Here is a 16,731-nt window from a genome sequence, read left to right as displayed (position 1 = left end):
TCAACGTGATGCACTGATAGTTATCAGTACTCATGTAATCCTCCCCTTTAATCCCATTTGCTGTGTAATTATTGCATAATTTATTACCTAACTGAGCTCTCCTCTTTAGGTGGCCTGTAAGTCCTTGTTGGATTTGTGTGCTCTCGTTTGTTCAGCCTAAAAGAGCTCACTCCCCGTTAAACTTCCCTGTGCACTCACAAAGAGGCAGTCTGCCTCTGCCCTGCGAATGCCTCTGCATTTAGTCTGATTTACGATACCTTTTTGCAATAAGGGCCAGTGTGAGGGGAAGAGATTCATTAGAAGGTCTAGTTTATGTTTTCGAAAAGTCCGGAGGGACACTGGGAATACTGATTGTCACACAGATATGTGCTTGTCTCATCTTCCCAAACCAAGCCAAAAGCTCTCAGTCCTTTCCCCCACCAGCCATGTGCACGGCTTGGCACAAAGGAGCTGCTGTTCTCAGGATGCCGAGGGTCCTTGCCCACTCAGTCTGCAGTCTCCTGCTGCGATAGCACTGTTGCAGATATATCAGGCCTCCTCGCAGCACCTGGAGTCCTTTCTCAACATCCCTTAATGACATCCCCACTGACCCTCCCAGCACCTATTTGGGCTCGCCTTCTCCATCCACAGCTTTACCAAATAGGCCAGCGGCACAGCATTGCAGTGTTTACTCTTCATCGGTCGATACTCTTTAATCCCAGAGATAATGCTTTCTCTCATGAACTCAAAATAGCTCTTCCTCCTCCCCAGCGAAGCCACAGGCCCATTATTCTTTATTAGCTCTTAGTGTCTTAAATGTGGCATTAGAGGCAAGGCAACAAACATCCCCGTGTCCATCAGTAGCCTGCCAGTGTACACGCGCGCACACACACACACACACGCTAATTTAAATAGGCCCTTGATGAATAACAATTATTATGCATTGTATTCAGCTCATTTCAAAGATAGAGAGGCGTCACCTGTGCAGAACCTTCCCTCTGAATGTTTCCTAACTTTTGTACTGGGGCCCCTTCTCCCTCCTCCATGACTCTTACTTACCGGCTAGGCATATTCCACAAACCTCTATCTGCCTGTATCATTTCTCTCCCATAGAACCCGGCATGAAGTAATACCATACTGTGTCATGTATTGATTCTTTTAGCAGTCCCCCTTTCTTGAATTTCTTGGTGGCTCAAAAGCATAAATCATCCGCAAATGATCCTTGAAGGAAATATTGTATTTATTATTCTTGACGCATGGTCACAAATTCAATAGCCCTTATAAACTGAACATGTTGAGAAATATGATGTGGATAATTCAATGGGACTGGAGAGCTTTCTCTCATTCCTCATGTTTAAGATGGTCCTGCTTGGCATTCATGGTGAAGTCCAGAGTAATTCGGGGTCAGGAGTGTATTTGTAAATCCTGACAAACCGTGTTTCTCTGTCATCTTTGCAATATGATCTAATGTTTTCTGCATGGAGAAATTTATGTCCAAGCAAATTTAGGCTGCTTGATAAAATCAGAATAATTTGAAGGTGCAATGCAGGAGATCGTTCAGGATTTGGGCAGAAACTTCATTCAAAATGTTAAAAATATTTACTGAACACATGGAGCCACATTGAAGATGACCGAGACCTGTATTCATTGTATTTTGCCAACAACTGAATGTAATTAATTGTGCTAAATGTGCTACCCAGCTAGCCCTAATCCATCCTGCCTCACGTTACCACTTTGTGACGCTAGATGCCATTCCAACCAGCCAGCATTGTAGCGTTCCGCTGCTGACAGTTCTTGGCAAGTGAATGGAGGTCACGCGTGCAAACGCAGTGCTTCACCTTTTTCCTTATTGAATGTTATTTCATTTCACATAGTTTAATGACCATAAAGCTTATTCTGATTTCTGAGACGCTAAAACCTTTCTCAATTCCCCCCTTTTCCTCCAAAATTAGTGTGTAAAGACAGAAGTTTTGCCCATAATTAAATCTGCTAATGAGAGCTGACTGATTATTATCACTGCTGGTCAAATTTGCATGCTTGGGCACACACACACACACACACACACACACACACACACACACAGTGACGAGTGGGATGCTAGCTTCAGTGCAAGATCCTAAAATGGATTTGTCGCATCTATCATCCCCAGCTTGTTACTCCAACTCACTCTGTCATCCCAGAGTGCAACAGAGCTGCAGTGTTTCTGGTTTAACAGGACTGTGCTATTTTCACTCATGCCACTTGCTGTAGCTTTGCCTTTTCAACTGTTGCCCAGCTAGTTACTAACTATCTGAAGACTGACTCTGACGGATCCAGTGGGCCAATGAATGCATTGGCTGGTTCATTGTACTGCAGGACGGAGCAGAGGACGGGGTTAGGGTGAAGAGGTGGAATGCTGCCACCTGTGTCTGTGGAGCAAGTAACCAACGCACATCTATGCATCATGGAGAGATCGCTTCATCTTTTCTGCTTTTTGATAATTGTTGGCTACCATTTGCCTTTTCTACTGCTTCAGCGTCCACATAATATTAAAGCCAGGAGTGGGCAGCAGGCCTCTCCTTCCCTGGTGTATTGTATAGTGACTGTTCATTTTCTCAGCCTCTATGAGTGTGAAGGCTGCTCCGCTCCACCAGTCCTATTCCAGGTCTACACATCCTAGCGTGAAGCCGCGGTGGTAGGATGACTGAGCTTATATGATGCTGGGCGCAGGAGGAGTGCTGCTTGGATAGTTGCACTCATCTGGGACCTGCCTTCCCCTTTGCTGCACGTCTATAAAATATAGAAAAACTTCTGACTGCTCACCTTAGGTACTAGAAAATTTAAATGGACTGAATGTGAAAAAATGTCATATCTTATGTTACAACTGAAAGACTTCAAATTGAACTGTTATCTAAGATTACACATCCTATATGCTTTTGTACTACTTTGGAAACTGGATTAATTAGACTAAATCTAAAAGTAGATCAGTGATGACAGAGATTAAAAATCCATTTCCTCAATTTTACTTTAAGGGCTGTATTTTAACACTCCAGGCTGCATGGATATGTTACAGAGTCCCTAAAGGGATGTTGGCAGATTTTTTTTTATTTTTTTTATTTCAATTTCTTGTGTGCATGAGAAACTATCTTGTGCTCACGCAAAACCTTTTGGCATATATATGTAAGTTTCTGTAATGTGTGCATGTCACTTCTGCTGTTTGAACAGGGGAAATACTGGAGGCATGATTCAAAATTTTGCTCATTCAATCATTTATCATGGAAGTGTTTTGGGCATGACACGTGATAAACCAATCAGTGTGCCATCTCCCATTTAAGAGCCTTGTGTGTTTTCACTTTGGACGCCTGCTATTATCAGGGTGCAGTGTTTCACACAATTCAATTTGTGTTGAGCTCAGTAATGTTGTGACTGACCAGTGGACCTAATCCAAGCACACAAAGCCCTGTGTGCACTGAGGGGTTAGAAAGAGTCAAGTTATTCAGTGCGCTTCACAAAGCTTTACAAATTTCAATGTTGGATGTCTTTTATGTTTATTATGTTTATTAGGACAAGTTTGAATGAAGCTCCAGTTAACTATGAAACTGCTGGAACAATTTTAACTGATGAATGGTAAATACTGGGGTGTATTTACCAGGTAGAGACACAGAAGGCTTGTGTCTCTTGCATGTTGTACAAAACACAATAGGCCATGAACAATGCTCCACAAACCTTCGGGGGATGTGTACCAATGTTCCACTTGACTTTTACAAACATCTGAAGCACATCCACAACAGACTTCAAACTTCACTTGTGTGTAGTGGGCATATTGTGTATGTGCCTTTGTGGGCCGTCCTAGTGTCTCTGTAACACTGCACTGCTACCTGAAGACAGTTTTTTTTTTTTTTTTGCTAATTAATTGCAAAGATAATTGTGAGCCAAAAATTTACTTGACCACACCGCATTTACAGACCATCGCACCCATAGGTTCCCCCTTCCACTGAGCTATGTTAAGCCAAAGCTAAAATCTGTGGACCATAAATCAAACTGTGACAACATCATCCAAATATTGGAGGTAGGTTATACATAAGTCTGTGCCTGCACACAGGAGAGTCAGTGATAATACTAACATGGACACTCAGCAGATGTACAGTAAGGTTAACTATGTTTAGTATTTTAGTTTAGCAGCCAGCGTGTTTTGTTTTGTTTTTGTTTTTTTTTTCCTAGTATGCACTGGATGAGCACATTAAAATTAAAGCAATGCGTGTTTGGTTTAAGCAAAAAGGGTAGTGTTAATGCCACTGTAGTTGGTGAGAAACACAGTGTAGCGTACGCTCAGGAGAGGAATCAGTTGTGCAACGTTGGGGTCGTAAAGAATGTGTAAACAGTCTCCACAGTGAAAGTGAATGCTCTGGTGTGTGCTTCATCAGTTATATCCTGTGTTCAGTTTACCACAGACCAACAGACAGGCAAACTTCCAACGCCATCTGTCCGGAAAATGTCTGAAAATGACAATAACTACTTGTGTGCTGACATAGAGTGCTTTCGTAATGCCCATTTAGCATCAATGTTTTATGAGGTGCCCATTCTCTGTATTTGTTAGGTGCTACAATCACTGAGGTCTCAGGAAAGGTCGCCGTAGCTGTTGCATGAGGAAAATCACAACATCAACAGTTCCATTTTCATTTGAGAGGGGCGACATGAATAATTTTTTGTTAAGGATTGGAAATAAAGGAGTTTCGACATTAAAATGTATCTGGCTCAGCATAATGCCAGCCCCCCTTTTACAATTTAATGCCATACAAAAGGGACCTTAAATTATAGATGGTGTGGATCATAAAGTGTGTGCTGAATTAGACCTTTTTCCTAGTTAATTACCATTATGTTTCTTTTTTCTTTGTATTTGTCTGCCTGCTGAAGTAGTGCACCCCCCTATTTTGAATAAATATGATTACCAAATGAGCTAACCTTTAACATTATATTTTATCACGAGTACAAATGCAGTTAGTATAAATACTTACCTATGAGGGAAATTTAGCAAATTGCTAGGTGCTTTTAGCACACAGCTCATGCAGCTTGCTGAATTTGGGCATAACATGACATGACATAACATAAAAGTAAGCAGGTAATTTTTTAGAATTTGCTTTACTTGATATGCATCTTCCAGCACAGCTCTGTAGAATAATATACTATGATGACCAAATTTCCAAAATGAAAATCAGGGAGATTTTCAGCGCAGCGATCAAAAATCAATCATTCATTCGTCTTCTACCTCTTATTGGTTTCTGGGATGTGTAGGGAACTGGAGCCAATCCCAGCTCACACTGGGTGAGGGCGGGGTCACCGGAGACCAACAACCACTCACACTCACACCTACTGACAATTTAGAGTCAGCAGTTAACCTGAACATGATGTCTTTGGATGGTGGGAGGAAACCCACACAGGCTCGGGGAGAACATGCAAACTCCACACAGAAAGGCTCCAGGCTGGGAATCGAACTCTCATCCTTCCATTCTTCCAACAGCACTAACCACTATGCCGCCGTGCTACTCCAAATCATTATGAAAGAAATAACAGGCAATTATATGTTCATGTATTTTGAGCTTGCATATAAAAAAAAAAAAAAATCAGTAGCCAGTTTCAGAAATTTCTAAACTGATAATCCCAACCCAAGTTAAAGTAAAAAAAAAAAAAAAAAAAAAAAAAAATATATATATATATATATAATATAATATAATATAAAAATATATATAAAAAATATATAATATAAATATATATATATATAGACAAAAAAAAAAAAAAACAATCTCCTCTATGTAATTGCCTCTATTCTTAATGTGCTAATGTCAGAGGCTCCTAAACTTTTCAGACCATGTAGCACTTTCAACTGCAGAAATTATTCTTTTAATAAAATATAAAAAATTAAACATCAACAAAATGGCACTGTGTTAAAGTTAAAGAACATCTGATAGCAACGTCAGCATGTTAGTTTAAACGGCTACCATAATAACTGGAGTTTGAGTCTGCGCACAACTTTTTTTTCCCACTTCCCCATTCAAACCGGGAACTGTCAACGAAAATCGGGGACGTCTTTTCCAGCAATAATAAACAATTAAATGCAGACGTGGTTTAAGAGGCAGCCATTTTGGAAGGGTAGCTATCTTAATTTTAGCCTCTGCACGCAGAAGTCCAGGCTCTGTGATCAATGTTTCATCATCTCCTGCACCAAACAATCAAGTAGGACTTGGCTGGTTTGTCAGCTGAAAGCACACACAGATCAAGATGATATCACTTACCTGTACAGTATGTAACATGGAAGACACTGGAGGGAGAGCGAGGAGTCAGTAATCGAACCAAAGAGCAGGAGAAGAAGCTAGTCTTCTGTTTAGCACTGTCAAAAGAAGAAACGATGAGTAAATGAAGTGAGCAAAGGACATTAATTGCGTTGATTCAGTGTAGAGCCAGAATTGGTTGGCGGATTGAGACTTCATGCTGTACAAAACTAACGTTTTATTCTGTTTTCAGTTTGCTAATATAAACTAAGCTGAGCTTGCTGGCCGTAACTTTACATTCACTATGAAGACGTTGTTGGGGTTAAAGATGTGGATGTTTTCTCTGATTGTATCTTGTCACAGAGAAGCCAGGTTTGCAAAGCTGTGAAATTGCATGCGGGCCAAAAGTTGGTGACACTTGCAGGGGCCACAGCTGGAGAGGAGCCACAGCTGGAGGAGGCCCCATGCAGACTCCAAAGGAATGGCTTTTTAAACAGGCATGCCTCTAGCAATATTCTGTCAGGGGAGCTCTACCACTGCTGCACAGGAACACACAGAACTAGTGGAGGTTGAAAAGTAGGTTTGTATATTGTTTGGTTTTGTTTTTTTGTTTTTTTTTCCTTTGTGTGTGTAATTTCCTTTCCCCAGAACAAAGGAGGGAATGATTCATCTTGAAAAGGCTTTGTAGGATTTATTAATACCAGTCCTTTACAAAGGTCTGCTGATTCTGATTATGTTGGATTTGCATTGGATATCCAGTCTTAATTTGGCCAGAGATAGGATTATTTTCCAGTGTGTAAACTCAAGTCATTTTTCAGGCACTGGACCTGCAGGAAACAATCACTTGTTTGGGAGCAGTGAAACACAATGACCCCCTGCAGATCCACAGGGGTTTAGATCTATACGTTAAAGATTGTTAAAGATAGAGTAGTTGAGTCAAATCAACATCCTAATCTCTTGGATATTTTCATTTTCTGTTCCATTTCCTCCTTTCCGCAAGACTAGCTTCTCATTTTATTAAGAGATAACTAAACTTTTAGATTTTGTTTGTACACAAGATGTGCCTCATTGCTTTACATTTAATAGTCGTACAATAACTCATTTGACACATAAGCCATTTTTTTTTGTTGTTTTTAAACAAGGCCTTTCTTCATATGCTTTCATTCAGAAGCTCATTTTGTCACCCTTTTGTTGCATTTGTAAATAGCGAGCAATTGATTTGTTTTGTCTGAGCCTTGTACATTTCCTAGTTAGCTGCTGTCAAATAAAACGAGCAGCCTCACAGAAATTTCAACAGATATTCATTTCCTGAGCAGTGAATCCTTTCATCCCTGTAGAGTTAGGATGTATTTTGCTGTAATATTTAATTGTGTTTTCAACAATCCACTAGCCTCTGAAACATTTAAAGTCTGCAATTCAGCTGAACGTAAACAATGGTTGACCCAGGTGACAACTTAATTAACATTTACTTAGCATTTTTTCAAGATTTATTGACAAGCATGTGAGCTGCGACCAGTTTCCCATTGGTAGACGTCCGTACCCCTGTGTGTGTAATCCTGTATTTTCCAGCTTGCGTGCACAACCAGAGGTGTGAGCGCATTCTCATTCTGTTTGTCAGCTGTGAAGACAATAAATCACATTTCAGCTCACAGAGTGAGGCACTCATTCCCTTGGAGAGAGCTCTTGTCTTGCCGTCACTTCAGAGATGAGGAGGAGAGTAACATTACTTCTCAGTGGCCAGAAGATGACTTTGATTCTGACTTTTTTTTTGTCTTGCTGGACTTTCAATATTCAGAGCAGCCACACACACATCAATGCCTCTTGCCAACAAATAGCACGCAACTCTTGCTTGTTCAGGGAAGATACAAATTGCTCTGCAGTGCTCTGCCACTCAGGAGGAGAAAGTCTGTACCCAGGTGTTTACTCAGTGCCAGCTAACTTGAGCCATAAGTCAGACTTAAGATGAACCTGAGGTGACAGTTGGAGCCTCCTTGGGCCTTTGTAACCTTCAGTGGGCAGCGTCAAGGTCACAATGAGTGCCTTAAATCTAAATCTAAAAATGAGGGCTGATTTTGAAACTGTCAGGATTATACTTTACACAAGATCAGAGGAAAGAAATGCTTCTTCAGTTAACATGAAGATGTTATTTTGCTGAGGGAGTGTAATCACACATTAGATTGTCTTTGAGGAGGAGGTTACCGCCTGCACTTATTGTGATTAAAATACTTTTTTTTAATGTGTTCCCTGCACTTCCTTAACTGGTGAGGCCAGAAACGATAACAAAGGCGTCTCTGCTGCAAACTTGTTTTTCAGTATTGGAGGGCAAAGCTGCATATTCAGGACTTAATGATAATTCCTATTATGGCTCGGTGTCCTCAACATGAATGTGATTGATCGCGTCTCCTCCCTGTGCTGGAACTTTTACAGATACTTTCACAAATTCAAAGTATGTGGGTGTCAGAGGAATATATTACACTGAGCTGGAGGCTCACTCAGATGAGGGCTGGGCGTTGTTAAAAATGTTTTGAGAGTTGGTATTGATTGAAAAACAGCATTTATTTCCAATAGAAAGCCAGAATTGTTTTCCTCCTGAAACCTGTTTAATTCATCAAGAGAAGCAAATGTCTGGATTGTTAAATATTGCATAAGCTCAAGCAAATGTACTGGAAGCATGCCTAAAGGAAACTGAGTTGGAAAAGTTAAGTCTTCAACAAGCAACAAAGAATAAGTAAAAAAAAAAAAATAAATCCAGAATTTCATCAATCATTTTATTGGAACTTTTAATAGTTAAAGCTCCTGGGTTTGGACATGTTTCAGTTAGAACCAAAAAAAAAAGGCTGGATTACTTTCATTGCCCTACACTAGATATCAGTGAATGAGTAACTGCACATTTTTCACCCAATTGTATGACGGCATCTTATCGAGCGACCTTTGGGCCTAATTCTAGCTCAAAGACATTTATTCATGTTTTGTATTTTGCTCACATGGTGCACATAGTCCCAAACATAATTTATCCGAGTTACCACAAAAGCATTTTCCAGATGAATGGGACCCAAACATTTTCAGCTCATGTTGCAGTTGTATGAAATGAGCAGTAATCTCAGTCATGAATCAACTGATCAGCTGTTTGGAATAATGGATAAAAAAAAAAAAAAATCTTTCCACGCATAAAGATGCATGTTTAGAGCCTATAAACGTTCTAATTTGTGTTCATTTCCATTGTGTGTAAATTAGTAAGTCTGAATAAAATATATTGTTTAAAGAATTACCACAAACTAGAAGAAGTGCTATTTGGGAGACTGGAATGCCAAAGCCCAAAATATTAGATTTATAATGATAGTGTGTAACAGCCAAATCTCATTTGAGTGAGTGGAACCAGTGGATACACTTAAATGATTAACTGATTTTAAAAAGTGCTCTTTAATTTTCTATTGATCAGCTCACTGATTAATTGCTCAGTGGCTGCCGCATCAATAAAAACACAAATGCATTTACATCGATACAGCTCATGTCATGTCAAACAATAGATAGAAAAGGAATAAAAGACCAAAAAAATTGCATGAAACATAGTGTATATACTGCCCCACCATGGACATAATACAGCGCCATTGATACCTTCAATGGTTGACACACCAGAATGAACATAGAAAATGTGTAGTTACACTCTTTTTACTGCTTCTAGATTCCATTTGTACTCGCCGCATTTTGACAGAGTATGTGATGGTGAACTCGTCCTGACTCATTTCTTCTCCTCTGTCTTGTAGTGGCTGACTGTCGAGTCTTAGAGGGATTGCAGAGATATCCCTCCATCCCCACATACCTTCCTGTCAACTACCAGCTGCTCAACGCTGACTTGGCGTTCTTCCTGAAGGAGGCCAATCAGGATTTCATGAGGAACTCTAGTCTGATGTCGCGGACAGAGCCCTTCTTCATCTACCAGGCCAGAAGTTTGCCCACGGTGAATGCTAGCTACGGACCTCTCTCTGTGGAACAGCCGGTCCCCTTGGAGCTGCTACAGAGCCCAGGGACTTTTCCTGCCTCCTCTGTTTTTACCTTCAACTGGAAGGTGCAGACTTTTATCATGAATACGAGAATTCACCTGGCCAAGCCCAAAGTCCAGGTTCTGTTCTATATCGCAGGTCGGGACTGGGATGACTACAGCGCCATTGACAAACTGCCCTGCGTGCACATGTTTGCGTTCCACGAGACCCAGGAGGTCCGTGGCTCTTGCCAGCTGAAAGGGGAGCTGGGCCTGTGTGTGGCCGAGTTGGAGCCCCTGCCCAGCTGGTTCAGTCCGCCCAGCGTGGTGCTGGGACGCCAGAGGAACTTGGAAGTGTCCGAAGGCACCCCGGTGGAGCTCTACTACATGCTGCAGTCCACAGAGGCAGGAGAGTGCCACTCAGAGGAAGCCAGGAAGGACAGCTTCATCCGCTCCAGCCAGGAGGGACTGATCGGTTCCTTCACCTCCACACCGCTCAGAAGGATCGGAGGTGTGAGGCTCTACCAGAACCCCACTCCTCCCCCACTCTCTGAACACAGGCTGGATAATAACTTCATGGTCATGGTTCCAGCTACACCCATGCGACAGAGGGAAACCATTTCAGCTTTTATCACCGTGTCAGCCCACTCTCCTGTGGAGATGTTTACACTGAGGTAAGAATGCCTTTTCTTTTTCCTCGTCCATGAAGAGTCTGGCTGCACACAGTCTGTTGACTCCTGCTTATTATTTGGTCACATTATTATTCTTTCGTAAAGAAATTTCTACACCAAGGTTAAAAAAAGCAGTCCAAACAGAAACTAAAACAAATGGTCAAATGTCTTTTTCTTCTTAACACGGCCAACAAACAGACTTATTCTGCCTGGTCTGTGTAGAATCTTTCCTTCCCTGCGCCCCAAAGACACTTTGTTTCATTATAACAAAACATAAAAATGCAGTTTATATTTTTTTTACTTTCATTTTAACTGGATGAAAATAAAGCACTAATTTAATCCTTGTTCACAAATGCTCATTGCTCAACAACATGGAGTGTACTGACACCATCAATCAAATCAATATTGATTGAGAAGGGGCCTGACAACGTTAATATAAACACAGTCTAATGTTCACTATTTTATTTTACCACTGGCAGCACTGGAACTCAAATGTGAAACAGCACATGGCCAGTGTGTGACGGAAAACTGCTTATCATCATCACCTGTTCTATGCCAAGCTTTTTATGATAGACCCCCCCCGAAAGAAAAGCATTACAAAACAGATATAACCTTCTGCACACTCTATGCCTAATTATTGTAATTACTGCTTTTCTGTCAAGTGGCATATGACACAAACAACAAGAAGCTTGGACATGAACACACTCAAGGTAGCACATCAGTTCATGAGCCCGTAGAGATGTGGCTGGTCTAATGCTAGCTGTTTCTAACTTTTCTATCATCTGTGCCAAGCTAAACCAATTCATTGTTGGCTTATTAATTTGCCGTTAGAAGCAAAATGTTAATCTCTGAGGAATCACAGCCGTGTTATTACATCGGCACATTGACTGAGTCAGTGCAGCAGGAGCAGGTGAGGATAAAGAAAGGAGAAAAACAAGTGAGCATGTGTAGTTAGCCAGTTGATCTGTGGGAATCTCAAACTTTGGTAAAATAATCAGTCCACATGTAACCTTTTCAGAGTGTTAACTGTAAACCTTCAAACAGAATTAAACAACACCGCTGAGCAGATAATGTTCAAAATTTCCATCAAGGAACAGCCATCGTATATTATGATGATTTACTGTTTTTTGGATTTTCTGAAAACATCCTCGATCTGTTGGAAAATAAAGTAATGGACTAAATAAATCTCAGCAAAAATAAATGTCATCTTACACTTTGCTTGTTGTAAACATCGCATTATTCACAGTACATACGAGCTCAGGTTTTATGGGTTTACCATCGGATAAAATTAGAGTTAACTTCAGTAATCAGATTATAAAGTTATGCTGTCATTTTTATCTTGCCGTCTCACCTCTCAGGCAGTATCTTCAGTCAGATAACGAAGCGCTTCCCCCGTAGTGAAATACAGACGGAGCGGGGGTGTCTCTGGGATATGGCCTGAGTCAGTGAAGTTGTTGATGGGCACTAATTACTGTGAACAGATGAGACAAAATGATTTAGATCATTTACATGCAATGCAAATGAGGATTTCATTAATTAAAATGCACGTCCATTAGTGTAATGACTAAAGCTGATCTTAATCAGACTGGTTTGGAACATTTATAAACCTCTGGATATGCTGTAACAAGAGGTCACCACACTTCGTCAACCGGTACAAGAAGGAAATCAAGCGACGTGCTGCACAGGAGAGATTTCTGCTCCAGTGGGGTGAAAAGCACAGAGGCAATTTTAAAATGAAACATGTTTATGTTTATGCAAAGCTTTCCCCATTCTTATTCCCTTTTTCCAGTTGTTTACTAATGAAAATTATTTTCCTGGCTTCAGGCTCAGCATTAGATCCAAGGTAAACAAGTTCACAACAGCTGTGAAGTTTTAACAAGTCAAACAACAGTCTCCAGACTTCTGTCCTTCCTGTGCTACATTTAATTACCAACTAGTTGTCGTGAAGTGATAACATGTTCAAAATGTTTTCTTTTGCTAAATTGAGAGACCCTGAATGATTTCTTTCATCAGTCAAATGAGCAGGCCATGCTGGCCACAGAGGCAATGCTTGGGGTGTTTTTATTTGGCAGCGTGGTTCATGGCAGGCGCAGGTTGATCCATCTGAGAGCGACAGATATGGAAAAGGCCTCTGTGTGGTCCTAGGTGATAAGGCTGTCCTCATACATGCATTTGTTAGGATGCTTAATCACCAGAGCAGGAAGACTTTGATCTCTATATTCACAACATCATTATCATCTGTGTACTACACACTCTTGTGTCATTCATTGTTAGCTGCGTAGTCCAAATGCGGTGTGAGTTTATGATCCTGTGAAATCGGTCGCCTGGACTCTCTAATACTGTAGTTTTAAATGCTTATTAGATCTGGTGTTTGGTAAATTTAATAATAAAACTCCTACATATTACATTTCTCACACCTTACTCAGAACGACGACAACATGACGACACAACATGCCCGTCCTGAAATCCTCACATAAATGAACGGAATATTAAAATTGTCCACTGAGCCCACTAAATCTTTCCTCTTCTCTCCTTCAATTTCCACCTTCGCCTCATCCATTATGACGAAAGGTTCATGCTGGGATAGACATTATACAATGAAAGCTAATTTCACATATTTTTAATAGCCAATCATCCAGCCAATTTATTGCTTTGTGGATGCCCAGCGTGGTATTTCTGTCTTGACATGCTACTTTTAATTTGATCGGCTCCGATTTGATTTGACCTCCTCTGAGCTAATAGACTGTGTCACTCAGAAATAGAAAAAGTTTTACTTACTTATTTTAATGTAGTTTACTTTTCCACAAATTTAGAGGGATTTTGTTGTAAAGTGTGAAATAGTTGTTCGCTGTCATGGGCCTCCCGATTTCATACACGTCCATTGCTGTCACCTATCCTGTCTCTTTTTATGAGATAAATTGGTGTAAAATAATCTGCAGCTGTGTGTTTAGGAGTTTTCACCAAATGCTCATTCAGTAATCATTTTATTTTGATGAGACATTACAACAACTATTATAATGTCTGGAAGTCATATGACCTTGGACTGTCCAATAAATGATTGTGAAAATTGCTCGCTATTTAAAATGTAGACAAATGCTTTTTCATGAGAAGGAAGGAACTGTTCGGAATATCAAACAGTGATATATTTGAAAGCAGTTTAATTGCATTCTCCTGAGTTTTGTTCTCTGCAGCGCCCTGCAGTAAGATACTGCTTCATTTGCATACACTGCACGCTGTATCTATAAAGACTACACATCACTAACACCTGTTTTCATTACTGAGTGCAAGTGTGTAACAACTGATAATGTACTAATGGTTTGATAAAAACAAAATAAATGAGCTTAATAAACAGCCATTATTACTCCAAATGCTCCGTCACATATTTAAAGGATAATGTAATAATGATACATGCTGCAGGATATGGCAGTAAACCCTGCAGCATTAATGACATTTCTAATCTGGATTTTATGAGCAAACAAATCACACATGTAGAAATGTGAATGCCATTTAGCAAAAATGGTTGAAATTTCATATTTTGAAAACCTTTTTTAAATGTCCATAATTTCAAATGTCTTAAATTTAATTGAAGATGTTGAAGTGGCTCAGGTTCAAAGTCTAATTGAGTTTTCCCTTTTCTTTTATTTTACCAAATTTTGCCACCTCCCAAGATAATTAGCTGATTAGTGAATGAGTGAGTTGGTTAAATCTCTAATAAAGAAAGGCTAAATGCAGTATTGCTATGCCTATAATGTCAACCAATGAAAACATCAAGAACTTTAATATTTAATTTTACCACGTTGCCCATACTGAAATATAACATTATCATAGGGTTTTAAAGGCGCTGTCAATTTCAAAAGGAGAGCATCAAAGGAGAGATTATTGTGATTGAAACTGGATTAGGCGAGATTAACTCTTTGATTGCTGTGTACTCCTCTGCTGTACTCCTACTTTGATATTTAGCTGCTTTGTTGTGCTAGATGAGAACCAGCATAACACTACAGTTCACTGAAAAACTGTAATGAAATCAAAGTATAAAGACATTTCTGCACACCAGCAGATTCTGCACAGTGGCTGAATGAAGGAAGAGACATCGAAAAGGCACTTAGGACTTTAAGGCCATTAAATTTAATATGCAAGTAATGTATAAGCTGGAGTCATTATCATAATATGTTTTCTGGTATATCACTGTGTGAGCCGTTTAGATTGTTATATGTCACTGATAATTCATTATTATTCCTCAGTACTAGACGGTTCATATGCAAATCAAATGCAATGAAGGAAATAATTTTAAAGCATATTTTCCTCATGCAGTCTCTAGTGGCCTAAAAAGAAACCCAGAGCACAAAAGGGAACCGCTCTTTTCTCTGTCTTGGTACGGTGCTGCCATTCAGCATGAGTCACTGTTTGGCCAGAGTCATGACATGTCCATTGTCCCCCCCTGGCTGTAGACAGCCATTATTTTAAAATAGAGAAGCAGTTTTAAGTAGCGTGTGAGAGCTGATATCTGCTTAGCATCTGTGTGTTCCTTACTTAGTATATGTAAACATATTTCACTACCAGTTTACTTTCAGTTGCTGTGAAACAACAGGTGGACAAACACAGATGATGCCAGTGAATAAAATAAGTAAAATAAATTACTAACTTTCCTTCCGAAAATTCCTTTCTCATCAAAAAAAAAAAACAAAAAACAAACATGGACCATTTAGGTCCAGGTATCATTTAAATTTTGTTTTTCAGCTCATGAAGTGGAGGAGGAGCAGGATACAGCTCACTTCCTTCTGACGCCACTTTCTCCTTTAATATTTTCTTGTAATCTTTCCATGACTAAAAGAGAAATTCTAAATAATGAAACTGTATTGATACAGCCTCTTTGTTATTAATAACCACAATAGAGGAAGGATGCAAAGAATTTAAGATCCACTTTGAACCATAAAATGTTTACTGAACCAAATTTTCCACACAGTCACTGTTGCACACATAAGAACTGAAATAACAGATTATAGCAAACATTGCCTCGTGTCACATATAGCAGCCACGATCAATAAAAAAAAACTACAACTGCACTGATTTCTAAATTCTTCTCTATGTCGTGATGCAGAATAAAGTTCAGGGATGAGTGAGTCCCAAAATTGATATAAAACTGATAAGGGAGACCAAAATGAAACCTAAATTGGTGTGAAAAGGATGAATGACCCTGCCCTGCTCCTCAAGAAAGTAGCCACAATCCAACCAGGAGAAAAAATTTGAATAGCTTTCCCTGAGAATACATGATGCAGAAACATTTCATTTTCAGTCAATGTTAAGATAATATGAAGTACTTTAACTGGGAAGTGACTTTTAGATCAGATAAGTAAAAAAAAATTCCTTGTTAGATCTTGCGCCCTTGGGTGTCATTTGCCTTTGCTTAAAAGGACAAAGATTCAAATAAAATCGGCTCCAATTGCAGAAAATTCAGTGCTGTCAGCAGTCAGAGATAATAACTGTTATTGCTCTGCTTGTACTTTGAGCTACATTTGTGTCCATGTGTGTTGTAACAGGACGTGGAAGCTGGGCGGATGATGCTTTTATGTGTCCTGTGTGTACATTGCCTGGCAGATGCAGGTGTGTTGTGTGTACACTTCTTCGGCTGTTTTGTGAGTTTCAGCCGGCAAGTGTGCCAAGCAGATAAACATTGCTGGTCTTCTGCAGGCAGTTTGTTTAATCGTTTGACTCCCATAGAGAAAATTCTACCAAACATTGGTTTGCAAACAGGTATCAATAAAAGTCTCGGCCTTTTGCAATCACATTGTGTGCGCTTGCGTGCCTTTGTGTGTTTTGGAGCATTTATGCACACAGTTGTGTGTAAACAGAAGTTATT

At 39.9% G+C, this 16,731-nt stretch overlaps 1 protein-coding gene across 1 annotated transcript in view; it reads left to right on the top strand.

Annotated features, from left to right (window-relative positions):
• si:dkeyp-14d3.1 (transmembrane protein 132C) overlaps nucleotides 1-16,731 on the top strand; it is a 120,806-nt gene that overhangs the window by 16,611 nt on the left and 87,464 nt on the right. Inside the window, exon 2 of the mRNA XM_029511031.1 lies at nucleotides 9,989-10,877. Coding sequence (XP_029366891.1) covers nucleotides 9,989-10,877 — 889 coding nt within the window. The remainder of the gene's footprint in view (nucleotides 1-9,988; nucleotides 10,878-16,731) is intronic.

This window comes from Echeneis naucrates, chromosome 9 (genome assembly GCF_900963305.1).
Source record: "Echeneis naucrates chromosome 9, fEcheNa1.1, whole genome shotgun sequence".
In the NCBI taxonomy this organism is placed as follows: domain Eukaryota; kingdom Metazoa; phylum Chordata; class Actinopteri; order Carangiformes; family Echeneidae; genus Echeneis; species Echeneis naucrates.
The sequence above is the reverse complement of the archived record's forward strand: the minus strand, read 5'-3'. Positions and strand labels throughout refer to the sequence as shown.